Here is a 12,963-nt window from a genome sequence, read left to right on the forward strand (position 1 = left end):
GCTTTGTTCTTTAGACACCATGTCTGGAACCTGTAGTTCTTCTCATGATTTCTAGATATACTTGACTGTGCTCCTGCCTTGTCCTCTAGTTTATTTGCTCGATAACTGTACACGTTCACCTTCTCCAGCCTGTGACCATGGTTCAATCAGCGTACAACACTTGGTAGCAAATAAATAGTGCCAATGCCTTAAATGTACTGCAGATGGCGCAAGGGGGATGTTAATATGTAATGATGTAACAGCAGCCTGAGACCTGAGGTCATTATTTTACTAAGAGGATCTGCTGCCGGTACTATATATTATACGAGACAAAAGACCACACAATAAAGCTTTGTTTTGCAATATTTTTATGAGGTTATAACAATACTAAATAAAAAGGGTATACAGTAGTTAGACTGAACAACAAATTGGTCACAGGTACTGTATAAAAAGCCTTGTACTACCTCAGCATGTCATGCCAGTATCACAAAGGTGTAATATAGTAAAATAATATTCAGGGGAATTTATCATTCCCTGGACCAGTGCAGTGTCAGAATAGCGTTATCTAGTTTTAGGCCAGCTCTGTTTTTTCACAAGTGTTTGTGCCAAGTAGGGGTTTGTACTTATTTTGTGAAGAGACAGGGCTTTCACAAAACATTTGTGCACTTTAGTGCACCACACTGCGTTGGTGCAGGGAATGATAATTTGCCCCCATTGTTTTATCTATAGAAACTACTAGATGAGGAAGGAGAAGAGAATGACATTGACATGGGAAAAAACATACTTGTGAAAAAGGTATTGAGTCATTTGGAAAGGAGATGTTGGCATTAAAATTGCTACTAGCAGCTTATGGAACTCATAGTCAGATACGGAAATAAGATCCAATAAAATATTCAATATTCACTTCTCCGTGGCATTAAAAAAGGCGATAGCTGAAGAAAAACACGATGAGATGGAAATATGATCAAACAGCTAATTGCCTCTACTGCTTTTCGTTTAGGGGAACATTGGCAGCATTCATCTCCTCGTCTTTTGCTGCAGACATGGGATTTCCAGTAGATTTTATCCTCCTAAAATATCATGGAAACAAAATGAAGGACAAGAAAGAGAAATAATAAATTGTGATTACATTTTAACTGATAGTAACCCTATTGTATAGCATTAGGATTATAGTTCCTACCTTTCACTTTAAATGGGTTGCTTAGGAATAGAAAAACTGAGCTAAATTCTTCCAAAAGCAGCACACACCTGGCCTCAGGTTGTGTGCAGTATTACAACTTGGCTTCATGTACTTCTGAGCTTCAAAACCACATACAACCTAAGGGCAAATGTAATGTGGTGCTGTTTTATGTTTTTATTAGCTCTGTTTTTCTAATCCTTTAAAATTGTGCATATTTGTTGCTTTAGTGCTGTTCTTGTACTTACAGTTCTACTTTACTTGCTTGTAACACATGGCCTGTAAGTGTCTATTAACTCCAGTACTCTCTCCGTACCTGGACTTGCAAATGTCCCTTGAGGAGACAGACTATCTTTAGGGCCGACACGTGGATTTTGAAAGGCCCTAACACTTTGGAAAAGCAATTCATGCGCAGTTTAGCAAGCTTTTAACCTTTTACACTCAATGTATGCATGTTTTAGCACAGAAACACAGAATATACATTTGCAATGTAAGGAAACACAGAGATATAGGCCTCAGCACTCTAGACATATATTTGACTGTCCAGCAAACCTTGTTTGTTTACAGCCACCCACACTAAATTCAGCATTGCAGCTGGTACAGCCATGCTGGGCCACCACAACCCACACGGTTATTCTCCCTTAGGCTAGTTTCAGACTACGGAATTTCCGACTGTCTGCCTGCAAAATTTGCTGCGACTATTTTCCGCCTCCAAAGGCATTTTTCAGTTTCATGCGTAATTTTGTCATTTCCGCGAGTAATCCACCACTATTCCGAACGGAAATGACGCCACCAAATCCGCTTAAAATTCCGCTTAAATTCGACGCAGAAAACAGTGGGAGTGCACTGAGAGCAACGTTCACCCCCTTTTGGACCATGTGATCACATGACCCGACCCAGGTCCGTCAATTTTTTCAAGTTTGGCTGGGGAAGTAAGATCCGACATTATATTAAATTAGTGTGGAGAAAAAGCTGAAAGGAAGCCAAACACCAAGGCACAAGAAAAAGCACAACTCCTTGACCAAAAAGGAAAATGGAGATTGCAAACTGGATAAGGGGCGTATTTAAAAGGAAGAATGTGGGCTAGTCCAAGAACCAGTGGGCTGATCATATTTACATTTCTGACTCAAATCCGTACGGATTTTCCACATGTAATCCGCTTTCAATCTGCCTACGTTCTGTGTTCGAACAAAAATCGGTCAGGAAATGGGATTCTACGGCGGAAATCCGTCTGAAGAAAGAGCACCTCCTTTCTTCATGCAGAAATTTTCAAGCGGAAATTAGGCACGCAAATTCCGAGTGAAAAAATCCGAAGTATGAACAGGTGCACGGAAATCCCATTGACTCACATGTACTTTTTAGCAAGCGGAATTTCAGACGGAAATTTTAAAACAGAATTTCTGTCGGACATTCCGTAGTCTGAACCTAGCCTTAGACTCACTCCTCCATAATGGGGTCATTGATTTAAAAAATACCCTGTTTTCTCAGCCTCAGTTATCTTAAAAAATGAAGAGAACTGTGTTTTTTTTTTTAAAGTCTAAAAAAGTTCTTAATATACAATATTTGCCAATAGAATTCTATGTCTCATGGCTGTCATCTCCACCTTTCCCATGTTCTAATTAAGTCCATTTGATGACATGTCACATGGTCCTATCTTCTAGTGGCTTTAGCAAAAAAAAAAAAAAATCACAATTTGTGCCCTGTAAAGTTGGATAAACCCTCGGAATTTGGCAAAACTAGTTAACCACTTTACGCTTTTCTGGCAAACTGCCCTCAGATGCTTACTCTCTTCTTTCTATTCAGGACACATGTGTGCTTGACTTTTAGGGGATACAGGGGCAGTACAGTCATGTCCAAAAGTTTTAAGACTGAAAGAAATTCGAATTTTTACAAAGTTTGTCGCTTGAGTGTCTTCAGATCTTTTAGTCAGTTAGTACTGAAGTACAATTATAAGAATTTCATAAGATTATTTTTTCGGTAGCGGAGTTTCCGTCGCTGAAATTCTGCAGTGTGGACTGTGCAGCGGAATCCCATCGACAGCTATCTGTCACTGCTGCAATAAAATTTCCAAGCATAATTTGGGGTCCATGACCAGGAAACCCTCTAGACCTCAATCCTCAAAAAGTGAATGGACAAATAAAAATGCAGATATTGGGATAAACTCCAAGCAAAGATTAGACAAGAATGGGTTCTCATCAGTCAGGATTTGGCTCAGAAGCAGATATCCGGCATGCCAGGGAACATTGCAAAAGTCTTGATGTATTTGTCAATAAAAGTTTTAAAACTTATGAAACCTTTATAATTGTACTTGAGTATACCATAGAAAGTTCGGACTAAAAGATCTGAAAACACTGAAGCAACAAACTGTGAAAAACATTTGTATCAGTCTCAAAACTTTTGGCCATGACTGTTTACACAGCTAAGGCTTGGTTCACATCACAATTTTACCGTCCGATTAACAGACAGTAAATCCGGACAGTGTAGTGAGTTTTGGAGGCGGAGCCGCGCGTCACAGACACGCCGGCATATGGCTCCGCCTCCAAAACTCACTACACACATAGGGCTGCCGCCGGAAAGCCCTGTGTGTATAGTGACCAAGGGATACGCAGCGTATTTCTCGCTGCTGCCATAAATTTTGCGCAGCGTCAAATACGCTGCGCATACGCCCTGTGGGAATGCACCCTAAATAATTTTATGGCATCTGATTTAAAATCTTATTCAAAAATCATATGGTAGGATATTTAAAGCTTTTTCATCTGATTTTTACACTCCATTTATCAAACCCGGTCCAGAGGAAAAGTTACTGTGTTGCCCATAGGAACCAATCAGATCGCTTCTTTCATTATTAAAAGGGCCTGTGCAAAATGAAAGAAGCGATCTGATTGGTTGCTATGGGCAACACAGTAACTTTTCCTCTGGACAGGTTTTGATAAATCTCTCCCCATGTATGTAGCAGGTGTACCAAAAGGGCAAATAGGCTCTACAGACTGGTTCTGTGTGTGGGGGCAAGAATGCATTTTATATAGGGCAGTGTCTTCTGGGAGGAAGAATTTTGAAGTTTCTAGCACTTTCCAGAGTATTCCGAGGCTATTGCGTATGTGTAAAAAAAAATTGTGTGTGAAAAATCAGATGGCAGTTGAATGTGGAAATCAGCATAGTCTGCTTCAGGCTAAGTTTCTACTTGTTTTTTTGTCCTGGGTTTTTTGGTTTGAAAAAAACATCTGAAAAAACGGCAGTGCAATTTTCTGCGTCTGGCATTTTTCCTGGCGTTTTTTCATTTGTGTGGAAATAGAACATCACTCATTCATATTTCCCGAGTGGTGATTGGCCGGATGGTTGCAGCCAATTACAGCTCTCAGCGGGAAATATGAATGAGTCATATCACTGGTCGGAGTACAGAGCAGAGATGTGAGCGCTGTATACAGCCGCTCCACATCTCTCCAGTAGAAAGGACGATCACAGCAGATGTCAGGAGTGATACCTGCTGTGATCTGTCCTTAACTGCACGTACTACTACTCCCATCATGGAGCACACTCTGTTCCATGTTGGGAGCTGTAGTACCTGCAGTTAAGGAAAGATCACAGCAGGTATCACTCCAGACACCCGCTGTGATCCTCCTGTATAATGTATATATGCGGCCGGCCGCTCTTCTATGGTCCCCTACACTGACGTATATATAGACCTATTCATATTTCCCACAGAGAGTTGTGATTGGCTGGAACCATCTGGCCAATCAAAGCTCTCATCAGGAAATATGAATAGGTGTATATATACGTCAGTGCAGGGGACCATAGAAGAGTGGCTGCCGCATCTATACATTATACAGGAGGATCACAACAGACACGGCGCAATCATTCAATTAGTACAGGTACCACTACTCCCATCATGAGACAGTGTGTGTTCCATGCTGGGAGTAGTAGTACTACCTAAAAAATAAAGAATAAAAAGTGAAAAACACACACACTACATTTTTATTATTGTCGGCTATATTTTTAGTTCCCTGCCCGCTCACATAAATTGATCCCTGTTTAAAAATTAATAAAAATTTCGTTATAAAAAAAATACATTTCGTTAGATACAATTTTTTCCTTCACTACTGTATCTTTTTTATTATTTTTTTTATGGTACCCTACGAAGTTTTATTAAAAAAGGTATCTCCATCACTTTTTTGGATCGCTAAAGTTCAAAAGAGAATAAAAAACGGCTGAAAAAATGCCAAAGTTAAAACCCACATGCCGTATTTCTTGGCGTTTTTTTACTCCCATAGACTTCTATGTGAGAAAAACGCCATGATTTCAGGGGAAAAAAACGCCAGTGGCTCAACATGCTGCAATTTTGCAAACAAGCCAAGGAGCTGAAAAACACCAAAAAAGAGTGAAAAAACGCCAAGAGGATAAAAAAAGCCAATCTGAAAAAGGCCAAGTGGAAAAAGAATTTTGTGATTTCTCATTGATTTACAGCTAACATCTGGCCGCAGCATTTTTTGCAGCAGATTCTGCAATTCTGCAGCAGAATTGGCATTTTTCTTGATGTTTTTCCAATAAAAAAAAAAGTTGAAACTTAGCCTCACTGTTTGTACTGCCTACAACAATAAGGATAATACTAATATATCGTATATTTGTACAATAAGGTAAGACATATGTTTTTTATTGTTATACTGACCATTGTGCTATTTTGAAGATCGCAAATATCACCATGATAGCTGTAATCACACCAACACAGATATAATGCGCATAGACACCTGTTGCACAAAACGAGCAGAGGTTAGTAAAATGTAAAACAGGTGTTTAAATTCAATAACAGTTATTCTGCATTCTAAACAGTAAGGGACCTTTCACACTGCGGAATATCTGCTCGGAAGAATTTCTGGTGGACGTACCATGGACGCCAGATCCTGGCAAAATAAGCCAGCGATAGGAACGCTCGGAAATGCACTTGTCAGTATAGGCGACAATGTATTTCTGAGAAGAATCCGCTAAAAGAATGAACATGTTCATTCTTTAAGGGGAGTTCAGAATTTGAATTTCTGCGGCAGATGTTTCTGCCAACGAAATTTTGCTGTGTGCATGGTGCAGCAGAATCCCATTGGAATTTGCTAGTTGAATTTTTTTCAAATCTTAATTTTTATTAGGTTTTTAACATTTTATATAACAGACATGTTTACAGAAAATAAGTTGAGTAGTGCAAAACACGTAAAACGACAGTAGTGAGAGCTGAATTTTTCAGCTGGATTCCGCTTTGAAATTGCGCTGTGTAAATATTCCCCAAGGCCCCTTTCACTTACCGTATATGCCGGCGTATAAGACGACTGGGCGTATAAGACGACCCCCAACTTTTACAGTTAAAATATAGAGTTTGGGATATACTTGCCGTATAAGACTACCCCTCCTACCGCTATGTACAGTACCTTATAGTTCCCCCACATTAGGTCGGCAGCATGTTCCCCCACATTAGGTCGGCAGCTCCCCCACATTAGGTCGGCAGCTCCCCCACATTAGGTCGGCAGCTCCCCCCCCACAATAGTAGGCAGCTCCCCCCACAATAGTAGGCAGCTCCCTCCCCCACAATAGTAGGCAGCTCCCCCCACATTAGTAGGCAGTTCCCCCACAATAGTAGGCAGCTCCCTCCCCCACAATAGTAGGCAGCTCCCCCCACATTAGTAGGCAGTTCCCCCACAATAGTAGGCAGCTCCCTCCCCCACAATAGTAGGCAGCTCCCTCCCCCACAATAGTAGGCAGCTCCCTCCCCCACAATAGTAGGCAGCTCCCTCCCCCACAATAGTAGGCAGCTCCCCCCACAGACAAACAACTTCCAGCCATAAAGAGTGTATGGCTGGAGGCTGTATGTCTGTGTACTGCCCCCCACAGTGTATCGGTCAGCGCTTCTCCGGCCCGGGGTCACAATCTACTGCTATGGCCTATGGACAGCAGTCCCGGGACTGGAGGAGCGGTGATCGGAACACTGTAGATGACGCGCCGCCGGTCACTCACCAGGCCCCGGCCGCGCTCGTCCTCCTCCGGTCCTCCTGCGCCTCTATGGTTATACGCACGGGACGTCACTGACGTCACGTGCGTACAACCATAGAGAGGTGGAGAAGCGCCGAAGGATCGGAGGAAGACCGGAGGAGGACGCGCGGCGGGCGGGGAATGGTAAGTGACCTGCGGACATCCTTATGTCTTGAAAAGATTTTTCGGGACACAGGGATGTCCGGCATAGGAATGCTTATGATTATCGTGCCGGCTCCTGTGTGCGGCTGCAGGCGGGGGCCGGCCAGAGCATGTAAAAACTAATTCATGTATACTAAAACCAGGGTGCCTCCAGCTGTTGTGAAACTACAACTACCAGCATGCCCGGACAGCCTTTGCCGGTCCGGGCATGCTGGGAGTTGTAGTTTCACAACAGCTGGAGGCACCCTGGTTTTTAAGTATACAGTTATTAGTTTGTACATGCTCTGGCCGGCCCCCGCCTGCAGCCGCACACAGGAGCAGGCACGATAATCATAAGCCTTCCTATGCCGGACCCCTATACTCGGCGTATAAGACGACCCCCGACTTTTCAGAAGAAAATTCGGGTTTAAAAAGTCGTCTAATACGCCGGGATATACGGTAATATTTGGGCTAAAGATTTATCCATAGTAGCCTTCTCACTTTAACCCCTTCCCGCTATAGGACGTATGCATACATCCCAGCACCCAACATGTTCGTGCACTGGGACGTATGCATGTGTCCTGACGATCTCCTGCTCTGCTGCACGCTGCTCAGGTGGTATCAGTCACAGCCGGTGTCCTGCTGCAGCTGCCGAGGCCGCGATCCTGCCGGTCCCAGCAGCATTTACCCCATAAATGCCGTGATCAATCCCGATCACGGCATCTATGGTAATGAAAGGGGGAAGGCGCTCCCCCTGTTCACCAACAGCGGCGCCGCAATATGATAGCGGGTCGCCGTTGGTTGCTATCATGGCCTCCTGTCTGCCTGCAACGGAAGCCTGTGAGATCCAGCTAGAGGCTGGATCGCACTGGCTGTAGTGTGTGCAGCTCATCAGGTCATACTGTGTTGCAGTACAAATGTATTGCAGCATAGTATAATCTGTAAAAAGTGAAAAAAAATAATAATAAAAGGTTCTTCAATAAAATTATAAAGTGTAAAAGAAAAAATTAATAAACGATCCTTTCCCAATAAAAGCCGTGTTATCATAAAAAACACAAATCATATACATACTAGATAGATATTGCCATGTCCGTAATGACATGTACTATAAAGCTATAATGTAAATAATCCCGCACTGTGAATGCTGTAAAAAAATCTGCAAAAAAGCACAAAATTCGCCAATTTTGGTGCAAATAGCAGAAAAAAAAGATCAAAAGGTAGCCTATATCGCAAAAATGATACCAATAATAATTACAGCTTGTCCCGCAAAAAAATAAGTCCTTAGTCAATGGCGACGGACGAAAAATAAAAAAGTTACACCTGTCGGAAAATGATAACACAAAAAAGGGAAAAGAATAATTTTGCTCAGAAAAGGAAAAAGAACATAGAAAGCTATATAAAATGGGTATCACCATAATCGTACTGACCCACAGAATAAATATAACATCACTTTTACTGCCCAGTGAAAACCCTAAAAAAAAATTAAACGCCAGAAATTTTCAGGTTTTTCACAATATTTAGAAGTTTTTCACAAAAAATGCTGCATGTGTCAACAAAAATGCACCACTTATATTAAGTACAATATGTCACCAAAAAACTGTATCAGAATCTCTACGCTCAGAAAAAGCGTTCTAAAGGTAGACACATGTCAAATAAAAAAAAAAAAGAGCCTGGCCATTATGGTAAAAAATGGGTCCATCCTCACGGGGTTAATGGACCACATTAAAGTCTACTAGTGATTATACTATATCTCAGATGTATACTTTATTGGGACTCAAAAGTGTGGTAGACTATGTTTTTAATTCATGCAAACTGGGAAGGAAATTTATCAATAGTTTTTTTTTTTGGGGGGGGGTGGGGTAAAAAAATCACATAAATGTCTTGGTTGTGCAAAATTAGTGTGACTTTTTGCTAAAATGATTCTCATTAAATGACTTTGGTAGAAACGTTTGGTTTTTCTCTTTGCAGAATTTGCTGTTTTATGAAGTGCAATTGTTCTTAAAAAATTCTCAAGTTTGTCGCAAATCTCTTAATTTGTCACACATCTACACCTCCCAGACCAGGCTTACAAAACTGGCTGTGGAGAGCATTTAAAAAAAAAAAAAAAAAAGGAGTTAAAAGAAAAAGTCACAGAGGAAGAATCATAAAAAAAAGTTGCAGAGGAGGAATAATACAAAGTGGTGTTCTGAAGTGATTTATTGTTTTTTTGCTTACGTATGCTTTATCAACCCATGTGCGATATTATGATAAATATGTTGCATGTAACCAAAACGGCGTAAGCTTTTTAGTCCCAAAAAAGTATACCTTTAAGATATAATATAATCACTAGTAGCATAAATGTGGTCCATTAAAGTGAAAGTGTTGCTAGGTTTGCACAGTGGTATACGCTGACATACTAAAGTATCCTAAAGTATACTGGCAACATACCTAAACTAGATTTGATGGGGGCCTAAATCAGTTCTGAATGTGAGCTGTGCCAGTTTTGCTCACATTAACATGTCTATGAATTTAATATTCAGCAAGATACAGTACGGTGGACACATTTTAGGCAGGTGTGGAAAAAATGCTGTAAATTAAGATGCCGCCCACCAGGTGTTTGATTGGCTCCGAATTTATTTTGCAATAGGACAATGGCGGAGATTTATCAAAAACTGAGCAGAGGAACAACGTGGCAGTTGCCTATAGCAACCAATCAGATCGCTTGTTTCATTTTTCAGAGGCCCTTTTTAAAATGAAAGAGGCAATTTCATTGGTTGCTATAGGCAACTGTGCCACTTTTCCTCAGCACAAGTTTTGATAAATCTCCAATGGCCTCAAACATACATCTAATGGCATAAAGACCTATCTTCAGTGTAAACAAAGAACAAGTCATCCTAAAAGTAATGATATGGCTTCCACAGAGCCCTGATCGCAATATTACTCTTTTTTGAACAACATGAAAAGACAGTGAATTGAGCAAGTCTACATTCATAGAAGATCATTGGTTAGGCTGGGTTCACACTACTTCTGTAGGGTACGTGTGACGGATCCGGTTGGGAGGAGCAAAAACCGTCCACTCCCGTATCCCAGCCAGATCTGAACGGAACCCCATTGATTTCAATGAGCCGACCGGAGTCAAACACTGACTCCGGTCGGCTCATTTTTGCCCCGTGTGCGGTTTTCCCACTGGACCTAAAACCACGGTTTTAGGCCTGGTTAGAGAACCATACACGGGGCAAAAATGAGCTGACCAGTGTCAGTGTTTGACTCCGGTCGGCTCATTGAAATCAATGGGCTTCCGTCCAGATCCGGCTGGGATACGGGAGCAGACGGTTTTTGCTCCTCCCAATCGGATCCGGCACACGTACCCTACAAACATAGTGTGAACCGGCCCTGAGTTCTCCAAGATGTTTGGAACAAGATAAACACGTTCATTTCTCTGTATATTGTTCATTGCATTATTAATCACTCAAGTTTTAATAATTGTTTCTAGTAGCCATAACTCTTTTATTTCTACATCTACAGAGGTATATGTGGACTTGTTTTCTGTAGACAAATTGTACTTTGTAGTGACATCATTTCATTTTACCATAAAACTACGGCAAAACAAAATAAATAGAAAAACATTGTGGGGCAAGATTGAAAAAAAACACCATTTGCCAACTTTTGGGGGCTTTTATTTTTTTTACGCAATGCATTTTTTGCTAAAATAAAATATCTAAATTCTGTAGGTCCATACGATTAAAATGATATCCAATTTATATAGGTATTGTATTATTTGACTACTTTAAAAAAATTTAACTTTTGTTATGAAAATTTATATGCTTAAAGGGGTTATCCAGGACTGGCTCCAGAAAGTTAAACAGATTTGTAAATTACTTCTATTAAACAATCTTAATCCTTTCAGTACTTTTGAGCTTCTGAAGGTAAGGTTGTTCTTTTCTGTCTAAGTGTTCTCTGATGACACGTGTCTCGGGAACCACCCAGTTTAGAAGCAAATCCCCATAGCAAACCTCTTCTAAACTGGGCGTTTCCCAAGACATGTGTCATCAGAGAGTACTTTGAGAGAAAAGAACAACCTTAACTTCAGAAGCTCATAAGTACTGAAAGGATTAAGATTTTTTAATAGAAGTAATTTACAAATCTGTTTAATTTTCTGGAGCCAGTTGATCTATAAAAAAAAGTTTTTTTTTCCTGGAATACCCCTTTAACCCCTTAAGGACGCAGGACGTAAATGTACGTCCTGGTGAGGTGGTACTTAACGCACCAGGACGTACATTTACGTCCTAAGCATAACCGCGGGCATCGGAGCGATGCCCGTGTCATGCGCGGCTGATCCCGGCTGCTGATCTCAGCCAGGGACCCGCCGGCAATGGCCGACGCCCGCGATCTCGCGGGCGTCCGCCATTAACCCCTCAGGTGCCGGGATCAATACAGATCCCGGCATCTGCGGCAGTTCGCGATTTAAATGAACGATCGGATCGCCCGCAGCGCTGCTGCGGGGATCCGATCATTCATAACGCCGCACGGAGGTCCCCTCTCCTTCCTCCGTGCGGCTCCCGGCGTCTCCTGCTCTGGTCTGTGATCGAGCAGACCATAGCAGGAGATGACCGATAATACTGATCTGTTCTATGTCCTATACATAGAACAGATCAGTATTAGCAATCATGGTATTGCTATGAATAGTCCCCTATGGGGACTATTCAAGTGTAAAAAAAAATGTAAAAAAATGTAAAAGTAAAAGTAAAAAAAAAGTGAAAAATCCCCTCCCCCAATAAAAAAGTAAAACGTCCGTTTTTTCCTATTTTACCCCCAAAAAGCGTAAAAAACATTTTTTATAGACATATTTGGTATCGCCGCGTGCGTAAATGTCCGAACTATTAAAATAAAATGTTAATGATCCCGTACGGTGAACGGCGTGAACGAAAAAAAATTTAAAAAGTCCAAAATTCCTACTTTTTTAATACATTTTATTAAAAAAAAAATTATAAAAAATGTATTAAAAGTTTTTTATATACAAATGTGGTATCAAAAAAAGTACAGATCATGGCGCAAAAAATGAGCCCCCGTACCGCCGCTTATACGGAAAAATAAAAAAGTTATAGGTCATCAAAATAAAGGGATTATAAACGTACTAATTTGGTTAAAAAGTTTGTGATTTTTTTTAAGCGCAACAATAATATAAAAGTATATAATAATGGGTATCATTTTAATCGTATTGACCCTCAGAATAAAGAACACACGTCATTTTTACCAGAAATTGTACGGCGTGAAAACGAAACCTTCCAAAATTAGCAAAATTGCGTTTTTCGTTTTAATTTCCCCACAAAAATAGTGTTTTTTGGTTGCGCCATACATTTTATGATATAATGAGTGATGTCATTACAAAGGACAACTGGTCGCGCAAAAAACAAGCCCTCATACTAGTCTGTGGATGAAAATATAAAAGAGTTATGATTTTTAGAAGGCGAGGAGGAAAAAATGAAAACGTAAAAATTAAATTGTCTGAGTCCTTAAGGCCAAAATGGGCTGAGTCCTTAAGGGGTTAACCCCTTCATGACCCAGCCCATTTTCACCTTCATGACCTGGGCATTTTTTGAAAATCTGACCACTGTCACTTTAAACATTAATAACTTTGGAATGCTTTTACTTATCATTCTGATTCCGAGATTATTTTTTCG

The 12,963-nt window shown here is 40.8% G+C and overlaps 1 protein-coding gene across 2 annotated transcripts in view; it reads right to left on the minus strand.

The window, feature by feature from the left end:
- Positions 1-343: 343 nt before the first annotated feature.
- LOC130366963 (uncharacterized) overlaps positions 344-12,963 on the minus strand; it is a 49,139-nt gene continuing 36,519 nt past the window's right edge. For both annotated transcript variants that reach the window (XM_056569348.1, XM_056569349.1), the window contains exons 6-7: positions 5,820-5,898; positions 344-1,049 (exon numbers count right to left, since the gene is read on the minus strand). In XM_056569348.1, coding sequence (XP_056425323.1) covers positions 962-1,049; positions 5,820-5,898 — 167 coding nt within the window. In that variant the 3' untranslated portion in view covers positions 344-961. The remainder of the gene's footprint in view (positions 1,050-5,819; positions 5,899-12,963) is intronic.

The sequence above is a fragment of the Hyla sarda genome, chromosome 4 (assembly GCF_029499605.1).
Source record: "Hyla sarda isolate aHylSar1 chromosome 4, aHylSar1.hap1, whole genome shotgun sequence".
NCBI classification, from domain to species: Eukaryota; Metazoa; Chordata; class Amphibia; order Anura; family Hylidae; genus Hyla; species Hyla sarda.